Source organism: Aotus nancymaae, unplaced genomic scaffold (assembly GCF_030222135.1).
Source record: "Aotus nancymaae isolate 86718 unplaced genomic scaffold, 86718_ANA_hifiasm-v0.15.2.pri h1tg000028l, whole genome shotgun sequence".
In the NCBI taxonomy this organism is placed as follows: domain Eukaryota; kingdom Metazoa; phylum Chordata; class Mammalia; order Primates; family Aotidae; genus Aotus; species Aotus nancymaae.
This window is the reverse complement of record NW_026988441.1, coordinates 28560262-28577539: the sequence shown is the minus strand read 5'-3', so window position 1 is coordinate 28577539 and position 17278 is coordinate 28560262. Positions and strand designations below refer to the sequence as shown.

At 56.1% G+C, this 17278-nt stretch overlaps 1 protein-coding gene across 1 annotated transcript in view; it reads right to left on the bottom strand.

Annotated features, from left to right (window-relative positions):
- Positions 1 to 17278, bottom strand: part of CPAMD8 (C3 and PZP like alpha-2-macroglobulin domain containing 8) — a 114777-nt gene that overhangs the window by 3732 nt on the left and 93767 nt on the right. Inside the window, exons 28-41 of the mRNA XM_064381667.1 lie at positions 14293 to 14449; positions 14073 to 14147; positions 11234 to 11399; positions 9100 to 9186; positions 8860 to 8996; positions 8338 to 8493; positions 8197 to 8259; positions 7291 to 7505; positions 6144 to 6231; positions 3828 to 3902; positions 2305 to 2410; positions 2112 to 2222; positions 378 to 587; positions 99 to 249 (exon numbers count right to left, since the gene is read on the bottom strand). Of these exons, the coding sequence (XP_064237737.1) occupies positions 99 to 249; positions 378 to 587; positions 2112 to 2222; positions 2305 to 2410; positions 3828 to 3902; positions 6144 to 6231; positions 7291 to 7505; positions 8197 to 8259; positions 8338 to 8493; positions 8860 to 8996; positions 9100 to 9186; positions 11234 to 11399; positions 14073 to 14147; positions 14293 to 14449 (1797 nt within the window). The remainder of the gene's footprint in view (positions 1 to 98; positions 250 to 377; positions 588 to 2111; positions 2223 to 2304; positions 2411 to 3827; positions 3903 to 6143; positions 6232 to 7290; positions 7506 to 8196; positions 8260 to 8337; positions 8494 to 8859; positions 8997 to 9099; positions 9187 to 11233; positions 11400 to 14072; positions 14148 to 14292; positions 14450 to 17278) is intronic.

Here is a 17278-nt window from a genome sequence, read left to right as displayed (position 1 = left end):
GGGGGCCCGGGCAGGTGGTCTGGGGAGGCCAGTAGGGGAGGGAGGTGGGGAGACGTTGGGCCTACGTCTCTGATCTCTAGGGTGGGCCCAGCTCTCACCTGTCCTCCGCCTCCCCTTCCGGGTCAGGGTCTGAGTCCACCACCTCAAAGCCAGCTCCGCTCAGTCTCACGTCCTGCTGCGGATGCCCCGGGGCCACAGAAGCCAGGTCATCCCCGTTGGTGGAGGACACCGAGACCGGCAGCGGCTGCTCTGGAAGGAAGGGGGAACTAGGTCGGGAGGGCGTGGCAGGGAGGGGACCCAAGGGCAGAGGGGAGGAGATCCGTGGCCCAGAGCAGCAGCAATGGGGTCCCCGAGGCTAGGCGGCTAAGGGTCCTCACCGAGGGTGCAACGACTGGGGGGCGCAGGCTCCAGGGGTGCAGCCTGGCGGCAGGCAGCCTCCCGCAGGTGGCAGGCGCTGGCGTAGACCACCCCGTCGGAGCCGCACACGGGGTCCCCCTGAGCGTTGCAGTCATGGTCGCAGCCGCATCGCGCGATCGCCGCCCCATCTTCAGGGGCCACCGCAGAGCCAGACTCTCCGGGGGACCATCCTGGGGGACGAGACAGGGTCGACAGGGCACGGGGAAACCCCCACCCTGCATCTTGCCCGCTCCTCCACATACCCTGGGGTGGGGGAGATGTCCCTGGGTCCTGGGCCCACTCCCCGGGGTGGTCAGGGGGCGCAACAGTTAATGGGAGGTCCTGAGCCCTGGCCTCACAGAATTTCACGCAGGTATTTGCCTAATACTTACAAAAACAGAAACAGATTTTTAAAAAACTTATAAGTTAAAAGCAATCAAAACTAATTCCAAGAAATCTGGAAAAAAATAAAAGGGCTGGGCGCGGTGGCTCACGCCTGTAATCCCAGCACTTTGGGAGGCCAAGGCGGGTGGATCACGAGGTCAAGAGATCGAGACCATCCTGGTCAACATGGTGGAACCCCATCTCTACTGAAAAATACAAAAATTAGCTGGGCATGGTGGCGCCCGCCTGTAGTCCCAGCTACTCGGGAGGCTGAGGCAGGAGAATTGCTTGAACCCAGGAGGCGGAGGTTGCGGTGAGCCGAGATCGCGCCATTGGACTCCAGCCTGGGTAACGAGAGCGAAACTCCGTCTCCAAAAAAAAAAAAAAAGTTAAAGGAACCCTGAAGGATCCCCAGCTCCACACAGTCCTTTGTTGGGGCCTCGCTGCCGACACTCTCTAGGTTGTAGGGGAGAAAGGGGGAGGCAGGGCCTCCTGTCTGCGCCGCCCTGCAACAGTGCGTGCCCATGCCGCGCCTCCTCGGCACTGACCACACCCACCCCAAAGCCGTCCCCCCCACCGCCCGCCCTCCTCTGGCCGCACCCACCCTGAACCCCGCCTGCTCCGTGCCGACCACACCCACCCTAACCCCGCCCTGTACTGGCCACGCCCACCCAAACCCGCCCTCTCCGCACTGATTACACCTGCCCGCAACCCCGCCCCCTCTGCACTAACCACCCCCACCAACCCCGCCCCCTCAGCATTGACCACACCCACCCAACCCCACCCCCTGAGCACTGACCACACCCATGCTGCTCGGCCCCCGCCCCCCGCAATAACCACACCCACTCCGCTTGGTCCTGTCCTCATCGCACTGACCACTCTCAACCCACTGAGTCCAGTCCTCACCACAGTGACCACACCCGCACAGGCTCGGCCCTGCCCCCAGTATACTGACCATTCCCGAGCCACGTCCCCTCCGCACTTACTGCTCCCGCAGCCACGCCCCTCCGCACTGACCACTCCTCCAACCAAGCCCCTCCGCGCTGACCACTCCCCAGCCACGCCTCTCCACACCTACTACTCCCCAGCCACGCCTATCCGTGACCACTCCCCAGCCACGCCTCTCCACACTGACCACTCCTCCAGCCCCGCCTCCCCGCAAGGCAGAGCGCCCGCCTACCCCTGCGCAGCGTGCTCTGGACTTTACGCTGGCCCCGTCTGCCAAGCCCCCAGGGGAGCCCTCCTAGGCGCCCGCGGGTGGGAGTCAGGGTATGGCAGGCAGTGGCGAGGGGAGGCAATGGCGAGGGGCGGCAGTGGCTCCGCGCACTCACCCGGGCCCCGGGCAGGGACGCGCTCCACCTCGTTGCACGCGGGTCCGGAGCACAGCTCCTGGGCGAGCGGGCTGCGCGCGCTGACGTTGTAGAAGCGAGTGGCCTCGAAGGCTGCGGGACGAGGGTGGCGGGTGACGGAGTGAAGGCGCGATGGGGCAGGGGCCGGGCCGGGGGTGCGGGCGTGCAGGCCTACCGGGCTCGTAGTAGTCGTACACGGAGACTGGCAGCGCCGACGTCCTGCCCACCACGCACTCCCGGAGCGCACGGAACCGCACACACGTCAGGCACCGGCTGGGGATCTGCGGGGCAGCGGCGGGCGTGGGCTCGGCCGGGGCCACCAGGCCCGGCGCGCTGAGCTCGGGCCGAGGCTCATTTCAGGGGTACCCAGGACGCGTGAAACACAGAAGAAACTCGATCCCATTTTCTTTTCTTTTTTTTTTTTAGATAGGAGTCTCGCTCTGTTGCCCAGGCTGGAGTGCAGTGGCCTGATCGCAGCTCACTGCAACCTTGGCCTCCTGAATTCAAGCAATTCTCCTGACTCAGCCTCCCAAGTAGCTGGGATTAGGGTTGTGTTTTTGGTAGAGACGGGTTTTTTTTTTTCGATTTTTGCTCAAGATGGTCAAGATGGTCTTTCACCATGTTGCCCAAGCTGGTCTCCAACTCCTGGCCTCAAGTGATCCGCCTGCCTCGGCCTCCCAAATTGCTGAGATTACAGGCGTGAACCACCGCGCCTAACCTTGATCCCATTTTCGATTCTTTGTGTCCTTCCCTCCCACTGGGGAAAACATCTCAGGTGGCCTCCCAGATGCCACTCCTTTTTTATGTGCACGCATGGCCGAGTGTGTGGGGGTGGCATTTAGCACAGTCACAATACTGTGCAATCATCACCTCTGTCTAGTTCCAGAAGATTCTTTCTCCCCCAAAGAAAACCCCATCCCCATCAGCACTCACTCCCCACTCCCCCCGCCCCTGGCAACCACGAATCTTTTCAGCTCTACGGATTTGCTACAGCATGGATCAGTGCTCCACTCCTTCTTACAGATGGGTAATATCCACTGCAGCTCCTCCCCGCTTTTTCCACCAACTGCCATCAGTCCAGGGCATAGCGCTATCAGCATGGCCAGCTCTGCCAGGAATTTATTCTCCCAGTGTCTTTTTTTTTTTTTTTTTTTTTTTTTTGAGATGGAGTTTCACTCTTGTTACCCAGGCTGGAGTGCAACGGCGCGATCTCGGCTCACTGCAACCTCCACCTCCTGGGTTCAAGTGAGTCTCCTGCCTCTGCCTCCTGAGTAGATGGGATTACAGGTGCACGTCATCATACCCAGCTAATTTTTGTATTTTTAGTAGAGATGGGATTTCGCCATGTTGGCCAGGCTAGTCTTGAACTCCTGACCTCAGGTGATCTGCCCACCTTGGCCTCCCAAAGTGCTGGGATTACAGGTGTGAGCCAAAGCGCCTGTCCACTTTTTTATATTTTTTGTAAAGATGGGGTGTTGCCATGTTGCCCAGGCTGGTCTTGAACCCCTAAGCTCAAGTGATCCTCCCACCTCGGCCTCCCAAAGTGCTGGGATTACAAGCATGAGCCACCATGCCCGGCCCCAAACTCTTTTTTATGGTACAAGATACTCGCAGGGAGCCACACCAGGTAGTGACCACTTCACCCTCACCAACATGCACACCAGGGAAGCCTCCTCCACCAACCCCAGCTAGTGGTACCTCATCAAAGTAGAAGAGCACTCTGCGTCCAGCCACTTCATACCTCTTCATCCCCATATGCTTGTCAAGGAGTAGCTGCAGAGGAAATCAGAAGTCAGAGTCCTCAGACTCTCTGCTTCCTTCTCCCATCTCCTGGGGGCATTAGTCAGTGGGATGCAGGCTGGGCCCTGAGAAGTTCTTGGACTTGCCCACAAGCCGGCATGGGCTGAAGTCTGGGTGGGCCTGGCTGGGGCCAGGGGATGCTGGTCAGTGCTCCCCAGGCCCTGTCAGCCTCTCAGCACCCAGGAGATGGTGCTCAAGGATGGCTATCCCTGCCTGGAGCACCTGCCTCCCCTCCCAATGCACTCCCTCAATCTAGCCCCAGGCCCAGGTCAGGCCTCTCCAAGGCCCAAGAGGCACCCAGCTGAGCCCTGCCACCTGCTGGTGTCTTGGCTGAACTGTTCAAGCTCCCCTCCCAGCCTGGGATTTTTTTTTTTTTTGAGACGGAGTTTCACTCTTGCTGCCCAGGCTGGAGTGTAGTGGCGCGATCTCGGCTCACTGCAACCTCCGCCTCCTGGGTTCAAGCAATTCTCCTGCCTCAGCCTCCTGAGTAGCTGGGATTACAGGCACGTGCCACCATGCCCAGCTAATTTTTGTATTTTTAGTAGAGACGAGGTTTCACCTTGTTGACCAGGGTGGTCTCGATCTCTTGACCTCGTGATCCACCCGCCTCGGCCTCCCAAAGTGCTGGGATTATAGGCGTGAGCCACCGCGCCCGGCCGATTTTTTTTTTTTTTTGAGAGGGAGTTTCGCCCTTGTTGCCAGGCTGGAGTGCAGTGGCAGCTCACTGAAACCTCCGCCTCCCAAGTTCAAGCAATTCTTTTGCCTCAGCATCCCAAGTTGCTGTGATTACAGGCGTGCACACCATGCCCAGCTAATTTTTTATATATATTTTTTAGTATAGATGGAGTTTCACCATGCTGGCCAGGCTGGTCTCGAACTCGTAATCTGCCCGCCTTGGCCTCCCAAAGTGCAGGTATTACAAGTGTGAGCCACTGCACCCGGCCTTTTTCAGTTTTTGATTAAAAAAAACTCACACCCACTTCAGGACCTCCGAATTGACCACATCCTCTTCCCCTGGTACCCATGCAGCCTCCCATCACCCCGACCCTGACAATAGGCCTGGCTTTCCTTCCACACACTGCAGACCTCCTTTGGCCCCTGGACCTCTTACTTCTTGGTCCTCTTCCTCCCCCAGCCAGAGCTTGGCAGTATTCCCCATCCCCATGACCCCTCTTCCCTCCTGTACAACAAAATGGGGATGTGGCACTTATCTCTCTCAGGGTTGTGAGGTGACAGCTGGTCTCGACAGTGTGTGGACTGAGAATACCCCGTGGCTCCCCACCCAGGACCAAAGGACGTGGAACTCTGCTGAAGCTCTAGGTGGCATTTACGATACTGACAGCAGGCCAGGCGTCGTGGCTCATGCCTGTAATCCCAACACTTTGAGAGGTGGGTGGATCCCCTGAGGTCAGAAGTTCAAGACCAGCCTAACCAACATGGTTAAACCCTGTCTCCACTAAATACAAAAAGTTAGCCAGGCGTGGTGGCACATGCCTGTAATCCTAGCTACTTGGGAGGCTGAGGCAGGAGAATCGCTTGAACCCAGGAGGTGGAGGTTGCAGTGAGCTGAGATTACGCCATTGCACTCCAGCCTGGGCGACAAGAGTAAAACTCCATCTCAAATGATAATAGTAATAGTCTCAGTGGCCCCACCTGTTGGAGATCCACCTGTTGGAGCAGCCCCCACCCCACCCCACCTACTCCTCAGTAGGCAGATGGCCCATCTTTGCCCAGAAAGGGGGGAAAAAAGGGAGCCAGGCACAGTGGCTCATGTCTGTAATCCCGGCACTTTGTGAGGCTGAGGCAGGAGGACTGCTTGAGCCCAGGAGTTTGAGACCATCCTGGGCAACATGGCGAAACCCCGTCTCTACCACAAATACGAAAATTAGCTGGGCATGGTGGCGCAAGCTTGTTGTCCCAGCTACTCGGGAGGCTGAGGTGGGAGGATTACTTGAGCCTGGGAGTCCGAGGCTGCACTGGGAGTTTGAGCCTAGATCCCACCACTGCACTCTAGCCTGGGCAACAGGGCAAGACCCTACCTCAAAGAAAGAAAGAGAGAAAAAGAGCGAGAAAGTAAGTAAAAGAAAGAAAAGAAAAAAATACCCATAGCATTTTACAAAGGGCTGGGCCGCCAGCCAGCCTGACCCTGGGTGCCCACGCCGTGCCTACTGTTCAAAGATCCCTGGCCACCGCTGCTCACTGGCGCCACCTCACCTGCTCCAGGCTCTCGATGTCTGCCCGGAAGCCCGACAGCAGGGGCACCTCGAGGACAGCCATATTGGAAGACCCTGGGTGCAGCCACCTTCCAGCAACAGGGGAGAGACAGCAGCTCTAGAACTCAAGCCCGGAGGTGGATTTGACCGTCCCCTCTCCCGCTGTAGCCCACACAAGTGATGTCCTAGGAAGCCTCCCCTGGGGTCTGGCCGGCGGGCGATTGGCACACACATCTTTGGCTCAGTCAACTCCGTCAACCCATTTTACAGCAGGGACACTGAGGCCAGAAGGAAAGGGCCTTGCCAAGGGCTCTAGGCTTGAGCAGGTTGACTAGATGCTGGGTTTCCTTCTGCACTTCACTCTGTGTCGCCAGCCTGGGAGGCAGCTGGCAACTCCACTCTAGACATGGCTCCACGGAGCAGCCACAGCCCAGATGCTTCAACACTGCTTCAGCACTGCCTCCCTGCAGGACACTCTGGGAAATCAATCCCCTAGCTCCAGCCTCAGTTCCTCCTTCTGTAACATGGCGGGGCAGGGAGGGAGGTAACTGGGCTCTCTCTGGAGCCATATGCCAGGTGCTTCCTGTAGGGCACTGGGGACAAAGATGAGGAAGCCGACATTCAGAGTGGAGCTTGCAGCTTCTGGGAGTGCACCAAGCCAGACTCTGGTCTCCAGAACTTTCTGAGATGGGTACTTAGACACATTTGGGCTGAGAGTCAAGGTCAGGGTAGGTACCTGGGCAGCAGCTCTGATGGGCTGCAGGTGTCATGGCAACCACTCACCCACCCACTTCTGGGCTCCCAAAGCATTGCCATGGTGACAAGCATCTGTCACCATGGCAACAAGCATCTTCTTAGGGTGAGGACCCACTGTGGCCGGGTTCCAGGCTCACTCTTGGAAACCAAGGGGTCTGGTGCTGGTGTTACCGGTCAGGGACCAGTGTCCCGGCCACACATGGCTGTCCCCATCTGGCCCACCAGCCCTGACCATACTGGAATCTTCCGTGTTCATTCACTTTCCTTTCATTCATTTCAAAAACCATCACGGAGTGCCTGGAGCTGGAAGCTCCTCCTGGTCCCAGGAGGCCATCCTCTCCCCTCATTGCGTGCTCCTGGGATGCCCAGGCCAGCAGGGCAGGTGGCCTTACCTGGTGCACACTTCCAGCATCACTTTGTATTCCTGGTGATGCTGATCCGCAGCTGGGTCATCATCGTCAGCTGGGGGTCGGTCTCCTCGGGGACCCTCAGCTGAGGAGGCAGGCATGGGGGGTGGGCGTTCCTGGGCCTCGGGCTCCTGGAGGCTTATGAGCAGCTGAAAAGCTGGCTTGGCCACTGGGTCAGGCACATTGTAGGTGACATCAATCTGGGGGTGGTGTTGGAGGATGGAGGCTTAGGGACCTGGGCCCTCCACAACAGGTGCAGGGCAGGGGAGGAGAAAGGGCAGTCAGGAGGTAGGAACAGCCAGAATTATGGGGACAGTGACATCCATGACAGTTTCAGAGACACCATTATTCCTTTTAGCTTTGAAATCACCGAAGCGGGTGTATGTACGATCATCAGACCAGTTTTGTGGATCTGGGGTGCAGAGCTATGCTCAGCTGTGTCTGAGTCTGGGGTCTCCCTCGCATCCACGGTGTTATCTAGGTTCCCATTTTAGAGATGGGAAAACTGAGGCTAGTGAGTCATCCGGGAAACTTGCCCTCTGACCGCCAGCTGGAACCCATGAAATGCACCTGCCCCAGCCCAGTCTGGGGCTAAATTCAGACCACAGCAGGGGGAATGACCTCAAGCTCTTAGGCAAACCTGCTTGAGTCACTGGGTCAGATATCCCTGGACTGAGGGTCCAGTGGATTTTCGCAGGGGTGGGGCACACCTGAGAGGACCCATGACCGCCAGCCTTGGGCAGTATTAGGAGGCTGCTAGCTTGCCCTGTGGTCTGGCTTGCTGCTGAGCTCAGAACCCTCTGGGGGTCCCCGGGGTTCCACCATGTGGATGCAGGGGATGGGGCACAGGAGGACAAGCCCAAGATCAGCTCATGCTCCCCAAAACCTCACCTGCATCAGGCAGCAGCCGTCCCCCTTGGCACTCACAAACAGCCCCGTGGGGAGGCTGGGGATCTGGAGAGAGAAGTCACCGTGAGGCCCTGCCGACCCCTCCTCCAACAGCCCCCAAGCCCTGGTCCCAGGAACACGCACCGCCGCCATCTGCAGAACCTTCTGGTTGGTCCCATGCAGCTCGAAGGTTTCCTGGTAGTCCAGGTTGGTGGAGGCCAGGGAGACAGTGAGGTTGATGCTTCCAGCATAGGACAAGATGGCATATTCAGCCAAGGCCTGCAGAGCCACACAGGTGTCCTGGGGATGGAGGAGGAGATGGCCATCAGCCCTGAGACGGAGTTGGCTAGTGGTCTTGGAAGCCTGTCTTGGAAGCCTGGCCTGAAACAGGCACCAATGGGGCTGGAATAGAGACTGGACCCAGTGCAGACACCCATGGTACTGGGGTCCTCAGGACAGCCAGGTTGGCGTGTCCCCAGAGGTAGAAACTAGGCTCCCATGGAGGATCCAGGGGCACCTGTCCCTCACCCCAACTCCTGCCCTCTTTGAGTTTCCGTAATGTGAGAAGGGGCCAGACTGCCTGGCCAGCTCAGAGCCCCAAACAAGGACTGCAGGGACCCCACCCACCCAGCCCTGAGCCCCTCCCTCTGGCCCTGCCCGGCTCGCCTGAGTGGAGGAGAAGCCCCCAAGTGCATTTCGCTGATGGGACAGCCACTTCACCACAGGCAGGGCGGCAGCCACGTCACCCAGGAGCGTGTAGGTCAGAAGGGCGTAGGCTGTCATTTCCACCTCCGCCGAGACCACTGCAATGGAAGAGGCCCACTGGAGACTTTTGCCACAGGGGCACAGGCCCGGTGCGTGGAGGCATGGCCAAGGCAGGCACCTGGGAGCTCGGGTGGCCAGTACCTGACTGAGAGACCCTGTCACCGAAGCTCAAGAATGTGCTCTTGTCCACATCCCAGGAATTTGTCAGGCTCCAGTGGGTGACCCCATCTGCAAGGACAGGAGTGGTGAGGAGCAACAACCCCACCCAGTGTGCAGCCTGGCATCCTGTGGAGGGCATCCAGGTATGGGGTCTAAAGAAGAGGTATTGAGGGACCCCAGTGGGAGGAGAGTGCCAGGGGAAGACAGCTGGGACAGGAAGAGCCTCAGGGCTACATCTCAGATCTGCAAACCTATGGCAGCTCCAGCCCTTCCTGTGCCCCTGGCAGACATCATGAATCAATGGCCGTCCAACCCTGCCCCTGGCAGACATCACTAATCAATGGCCACCCCCCCCCCACCCCCAACACAGACATCACTAGTCAATATCCTCCCTCCTGACCAGGTCTTCATGTAGCCCCTGATGTTCCCACTCAGCGCCCGAGCAGCCACACTCAACTTGCAAAGGCTCAAGGATTCTGGCTGGGCACAGTGGCTCACGCCTGTAATCCCAGCACTTTGGGAGGCCGAGGCGGGTGAACCACTTGAGGTCAGGAGTTTAAGACCAGCCTAGCCAACATGGTGAAACCTATCTCTACTAAAAATATAAAAATTAGCTGGGTGTGGTGGTGCACGCCTGTAATCCCAGCTACTCGGGAGGCTGAGGCAGGAGAATCGCTTGAACCTGGAAGGCGGAGGTTGCAGTGAGCTGAGACCAAGCCGCTGCACTCCACACTCTAGCCTGGGTGACAGAGTGAGATTGTCTAAAAGAAAAAAAAAAAGTGGGCTGGGCGCGGTGGCTCACACCTGTAATCCCAGCACTTTGGGAGGCCCAGGCGGGTGGATCACGAGGTCAAGAGATCGAGACCATCCTGGTCAACATGGTGAAACCCTGTCTCTACCTAAAAATACAAAAAATTAGCTTAGCATGGTGGCGCACACCCGTAGTCCCAGCTACTCAGGAGGCTGAGGCAGGAGAATTGCCTGAACCCAGGAGGCGGAGGTTGCGATGAGCCGAGATTGCGCCATTGCACTCCAGCCCGGGTAACAAGAGCGAAACTCCGTCTCAAAAAAAAAAAAAAGCTCCAAGGATTCTGAGCTCACATGAGGTATAAAGGCTCTCAAATCCAGAGAGAAACCAGTCAACCACCACCATCTCCCACCCCGTCCCCAGATCTTTTTCAAACTTCTTTCTTTCTGAAGCAATAAAAGCATTTCCTCAGGTGGCATCCTAATAACTTTAGCAGAGAAACCTGCCTGGGCCCCAGTGCAGCTGCTGGGGGTAGAGGAGGAGCAGGGAAGTCTGGGTGAAGTGGGAGGAGACTTAGTTTGATGGCATTCTGAGAAAGTGGAAGCTCAGGGATTGGAGTCTTAGTGGGTGATCATTTTGTAGGCGGGGAAACTGACAGTTTGAAAGGCTTCCTGGGGCTCACGAAGCAAGTGGAGGGCAGGAAGCCAGTCTCTACCCTCCCCTGTCTCCCAGGACCCCTGTCCTGGGATGATTTCCAGAAAGCCTGGCTGGAGGCGGACGATGCGTTCTCTGCTGGGGATCTCTCCCTGAGAACTCCCCTTCCTGAGGGGTTGGCATCCTAGATTTTACAGACAAGGAAAATGATGCTTGGGTGTGACTTGGACAAGCCACTTCCTCAAATAAAGTCACTAGCAGATGCGATAATGAATGAATACTATCATCAACAAAGCAATTGACAAGGGAGCAAAAGTCGTCTCGTCAGTTTTTTTTTTTAAATTTTGAGACAGAGTCTCACTCTGTTGCCCAGGCTGGAGTGCAGTGGTGTGATCTTGGCTCACTGCAACCTCCGCCTCCCAGGTTCAAGCGATTCTCTTGCCTCAGCCTCCCGAGTAGCCGGGATTACAGGCACCTGCCACCACATCCAGCTAATTTTTGTATTTTTAGTAGAGATGGGGTTTCACCATGTTGGCTAGGCTGGTCTTGAACTCCTGGCCTCAAGCGATCCGCCCGAAGTGCTGGGATTACAGGCATCGGCCACCATGCCCGGCCGACTCGTCAGTTTTGATGCATATGTTCATGAGTTGTCTACTGGGGTCCACAGTGGGCTTCTTGACGCTGTGGCCTTTGGGGCAGGCCAGGGACACCTACCTCGCATGACGGCCAGGCTACGGAGCTTGCGCAGTGCCTCAGGGGCTGCGGGGCTGCGGAGCAGGGTCAGCACGTAGGTCGTCAGGGCACAGCTATAGGGGTCTGTGGCCAGGGGTGCAGCAGACTCCAGGAAGTGCCTCGCTTTGTCAATGGAGCATCTCTCCTCCTACAGGGTAGGTGGGAAGGTGAACCCTGGGAGGCTGCTCTGCCCCCATCCCACTCACCCCCTCATTGGCTTCTGAGGTGTCCCTGGGGAGAGCTCTGGGTGTCTCATTGCCCCTTGCTTTGCAACCTTCTCTCACTGCCTGCAGACCCAGTTTTCAAACCTCATCTCCTTTCTTTTCTTTCTTACTGTTAAAAAAAAAAAAAGACAGCGTCTAACTCTGTTGCCCAGGCTGGAGTGCAGTGGCACAATCATAGCTCACTGCAGCCCTCAACTCCCGGACTCAAGCGATCCTCCCACCTTGACCTCCCCAGTAACTGGGACTACACCACCACGCCCAGCTAACTTTTTATTTTTTGTAAAGATGAGATCTTACTATGTTGCCCAGGCTGGTCTCAAACTCCTGGGCTCAGGTGAGCTTCCCACCTTGGCCTCCCAAAGTGCTAGGATTACAGGTGTGAGCCACTGCACCTAGCTCCTATATCCTGTCTTGTAAGCTGACACCCCTTTTCCTAAATGAAGTCTGGCCAGGAAGCCTAGGTACATGGCAAACGAGCACACTGATCCTCTAGGAGAAGCAGGCAGAGTCCTGGCCACCCTATCCAGGGTCTTTGTTAAAACAGGCTACGGCCAGGTATGGTGGCTCACGCCTGTAATCCCAGCAGTTTGGAAGGCCGAGATGGGCAGATCACTTGAGGTCAGTTTGAGACCAGCCTGGCCAACATGGTGAAACTCCAACTCTACTAAGAATACAAAAATTAGCCAGGCGTGGTGGCAGGTGCCTGTAATCTCAGCTCTTCAGGAGACTGAGGGACAAGAATCCCTTGAACCCGGGAGACAGAGGTTGCAGTGAGCAGAGATTGCACCACTGCACTCCAGCCTGGGCGACAGAGCGAGACCCTGCCTAAAAAAAAAAAAAAAAAAAAAAGACAGTTGGTTCCCAAGACTCCCCCAGCCCAGACCCTCCCCAGCATCCAGGCCTGGTCACCTCCTTAGAGAAGCCCACAGCCCTGCTCCTGTCTCCCTAGAATGCGATCTGTTGGAAGATTAGTATCCTTAATGAAGAGGAAGAACACTAGAGCTCTCTCTCCACATGCACACACTAGGGAAATGCCATGTGAACATACAGTGAGAAGGTGGCAGTCAACAAGCCAAGAAGAGAGCCCTCACCAAGAACCAAATCCGCCTGCACCTTGGTCTTTGACTTCTCAGCCTCTAGAACTGTGAGAAATAAATGTCTATTGTTGAAGCCACTTACTCCGTGGTATTTTGTTTCTACAGCCCAAGCTAAGACAGGGGAGTAGGGGAATTCAGTGTAAGAATCTGGTAAGGGGAGAACCAATTCAGCCCATAACAGAGGGCAAGGGGCGCTCTGGACATTGAGCATGGAACACCAGGGGTCTTAGGTCACAGCACACCCTAGACCCACTAGTTGTCTGGATTGTGAGGCCGAGAATCCTGAGAAGTGCCAAAACTCATAATTTATCGTCAGAGGTTATAGAATTAATGTAGGTATTAGGGAGGTCAGATCCTTCTCACCTGGGGCTGAGATCCATCATGGAAGCCCTCTCTGCAGAGACTGTGCCTTCCCCCACCCCAGGAAAGCCTCATAGAACAGACTATGGCCTTCATGTGTCTTGGATGGCAGCCATCTAAGCCCCATCCAGTACCAGCTGACTCTGAACCTCTTCCCCCACAAAAACATACCTGAGACCAACATTTTGTAGGGCTCCCTGAAGCCAACCCTTGGGTCACAGGCGAGGAACCTGAACTAGCCTGAAACGAATCTCTGAAGGAGGTCTGGGGGCTGTGGACACTCATGGGAGGCCTTGTACTCAGGGCACTGAGGGAATGTATTCTCTTCCCGGGTCCACAAGGAGGCGTGGTTTCAAAGGCAAGAACTTCCCAGCGACAGGCCCTGCCTTCTTCAACATCTCCATCCCGGAAGCTTAGAGGCCTTTGTTTAACTTTCACGCATGTGGGAAGATAGACTGCCCAGGTGAGCTTCCTTTGTCTAGAAAGCCCGTGAGAAGCTATGGGAGGACTGTGGGCCAAACCACAAATCAGATGTCAGAAATCAAAGATCAGTCACTCCAGCAGAAGTTTAAAGGAACTCCTTTCATAGGACAGAAAACTTGAATGAGGCAGGAATATCTCCCAGGTTAAAAAATCCCTTTCTCCCACACTGGGGGGGACTCCATTTCTGGATCCCCTCTCACGACAGCGTGAGAGCTCTCTCTCTCTATTTCTCCTTTTTCTCTCTCTCTGCCTAAATAAATCACTTTCTGCAAAACTCTTTGGGGTCCAATATTTACTTAAAACGAGCTCACTGCACCCGGCAGAGTCCTCTCTCCCATTGTTGGGTGAGTGAGGGACCTGGGGCCTGGAAGAACACCGGCTGAGCCTCCCTGGTGACTTGCAATCTGGTCTCAGCACCTCCCCAGCCCCCAACACGTGCCCAATTTCCCCCTAGCAGCATGGGAATCTCACTCTCCTCTGCTCAGATTACAAGAAACTGGATGTAATATGGTCATTGTTGATGAAAAGCATGAAAAAGCGTCAATGATGAGCAGGAGGAGGGCAGGGAGGAAATCAACCCTGGCATAAAGGAGGTAACCTCCCACTTGCTCCTCCAGCTCCCAGCCCCGAGTCTCCCCAAACCCCTTCTGTACTCACCTCTGAAGCTGTGCCTATTTCCAGGAGAGCAGCCACCACGTAGGCTGTCAGCGGGACTGTTCCGTGGATCCCACCCTGCAAGGGGACTCACAGGCCTCACCCCAAGCCAAAGGAGACAGTCCACATCCCCCCTCCCTCAACTTCCCCCAGGCAGCTCCAGGGAGCAGGAACAGGCAGGTCAGGGCTGGGGCTCTGGAAGGAGGCTCAAGGGGCCACTCACCTGGATGTCCTTGTTCAGGACCCTGCCCACAGCTGGGAAGGAGCCATCGGCCCGCTGTTGCTGGATGATCCAGCCCTTGGCAGCAGCCAGCTCCCGGGGGTCCACGAAGATAAAGCTGCGAGCCTGTGCAAAGGACTTCAGGACAAAGGCCGTGAGCCTGAAAGAGGATCGGGAGTCAGCTGAGGGAGTCCAGGATGGTCAGCCCCCAACATGCTGGCTGAGGGATTGCAGCAAGCTCCCTGCACCACCCCCAGCCTCCATTTCCTCATCTATAAGATGGGAGGGGTCCAGTCTGTCCTCACAGGGCCGTCAGAAGTGGAGGAGGGAGAACAGTGCTCAGCACCCAGTGGGGCCTGAAGACGGAGCTCTCTCCTTCCTGCCTGGACCTCTATCCTAGTTGCATTCAGGTCTGCTCCTTGCTCAGCACTCAAGGCCCTTCTGTGAGCTGGTCTAGCCCTATCTGCACTGCCGTGCAAGGAAGACCCTTCTGGTTGCCGACCTCACAGTTATTCTCTGCTTGGTCCTTGCCAAAAAACCCCTGATCTCATTCAGGGGCCAGCAGCCATGTACCTTGGAGATCTGTGCTCCTCTGTGGTCCCAGCCAGCCACTGTCATGGACATTCCAGTTAGTGGGCCTGGGAATGACTTTGGAATGGGCATGTGATGCAATGCTGGGAGCAGCTGCAGCCATTTTGCCACCACGAGGGGAGCAGCCATGTGCCAAGGGAGGCAATACCCAGGGATGGAAGGAAAAAAACAGGGGCCCCAGTGCATTATGCGGCTGCTGGATTAGCCAACGATAGCACCTCCGCAGCTCTGCGGTGTGAGCTGAGGTTCAGAATTGCTCTTCAGCCCATTTTCTGTTGCTTGCAGCCAAAAACATCACTGCTCTGTGGCCTGTCCCTCATCCACCCCGTCTCCCTTGCCCCGCTTTTGCAGGTGCCAACCTGAGTAAGAGTTGGCAGGGCCAGGGAATGAATGCATGAACAAATGAAGGAGAGACCCACAGGATGGGAGCCAGGAGGCCATGCGGGATGAAAACCAGAATTGTCTGGTTTGCAAAGGAAACTTTGCAGACTCAGGATCAAAAAATAAGCTGCCCTCTTCAAAATCAAGTGGCTCTAGGCTCTGTTTCTATGAATCATGAAATCAGACACATTTGCCTGCCTGCCTACCTACCTACCTTCCTTCCTTCCTCCTTCCCTTCCTTCCTCTCTCCCTTTCTTCCTCTCTCCCTTTCTTCCTCCCTCCATTCCTCCCTTCTTCCCTTCCTCCCTCCCTCCCTTCTTCCCTCCCTCCATTCCTCCCACCCTCCCTTTTCTTACTCCCTGCATTCTTCCCTCCCTCCCTTCCTCCCTCCCTTCCTTCTCCCCTCCATTCCTCCCTGCCTCCCTTCTTCCCTCCCTTCCATCCTCCTTCCTCTCTCCCTCCTTCCTTCCTTTCTTCCTCCCTCCCTCCCGTCTACCCTCTCTTCTCTCTTTCTCTTTTTCTTTCTCTCTCTCCCTCACTCCCTCCCTTTCTCTCTCTCTCTCTCTTGCTTTCTTGCTTTTTGAGTCCTAACTCACCACAGCCAACAACTCCCAGCTCAAGTCTACAATTCCCGCTTCAGCCTCCCAAGTAGCTGGGACTACAGGCACACGCCACCACGTCCAGCTAATTTTTAAATTTTTTATAGGGACAGGGTCTTACTATATTGTCCAGGCTGGTCTTGAACTCCTGGGCTCCAGTGATCCTCCCACCATGGCCTCTCAAAGTGGTGGGATTATAGGCATGAGCCACTATGCTCACTGCAGCCTCTGCGTCTCAGGTTCAAGCAAAGCTGGCTGGGTGCAGTGGCTCATGCCTGTAATCTCAGCACTTTGGGAGGCCAAGGTGCATGGATCACTTGGGGGCCAGGAGTTCAAGACCAGCCTGACCAACATGGCAAAACCCCCATCTCTACTAAAAATACAAAAAAATTAGCTGGGCATGGTGGCACGTGCCTGTAATCTCAGCTACTCAGGAGGCTGAGGCAGGAGAATTGCTTGAACCCAGGAGGCAGAGGTTGCAGTGAGCCGAGATTGTGCCACTGAACCCCAGCTTGGGTGACAGAGTGAGATTCCGTCTCAAAAACAGAAAAAGGAAAAAAAAAGGGATAGAGTAGAATGTGGCAGAAGTGACAGCCTGACTTGTGAGAGCAGATAACAAAGGCTCTGCGGCATCCTTCCCACTTTCTTTCTTGGATTGCTTGTGTGTAGGGCTGTTGGCCCCACAGGGTCATGGGGTGTCCCTTATGCTGTGCTGAGGTGCAGGATCTGAGAAGTAAAGAGACAGGACACTGAAGAACTGGAGAGCATCTGGACTTGGGGGGCCACGCCATCTATGAGCGGAAACAGGCGAGCCCCAAAAGCCCAGAAACATACTTAAGTACAAGCAGGGGGCAGGGTTATGAGGTCATCATCTATAGGCTTAGTGATAGGGCATAAATAATCACGTGAGTCACAAGCGAGGGGGCCACCCCATTATGTCACCTGGGCGGGAGGGGGGGGCGCTGTGCGCGGCACGGAGCCGTGCCGTGCACAGTAGTAGAGGGTCGTGTACAGAAAAGGGGTCCACCCCCATTAGGTCACCGAGGCAAGGAGGTGGGCTGTGTGCAACAGGTGTGGTGCGCAACACTTCTTATCTGGGGGCTGGAGACTTCAAAGGATTTCTAATAGAAGGATACTGTAAGCCAATGCAGTAGGAGCTGACAGACTTGTGCTCTTCTCTTAAGATATTTATGGGAGGATGATTTGAGCTAGCACAGAAGCGAGAAAAGACTGACAGGGTGTATGTACAGCCCCAGTGACTGGTCACACCAGAGGGGTTCTTCTCCCTCAGTTACTTCCAGGATCTCAGGCCTGAGGCCTACTTTCCACAGGAACTGGATGCAAGGTACTACAACTCCTTTATCAGGAGGAGAGGCTCTTGCTTTAAGCGTGCCATACAGCGTATGCCCTTTCAGGCG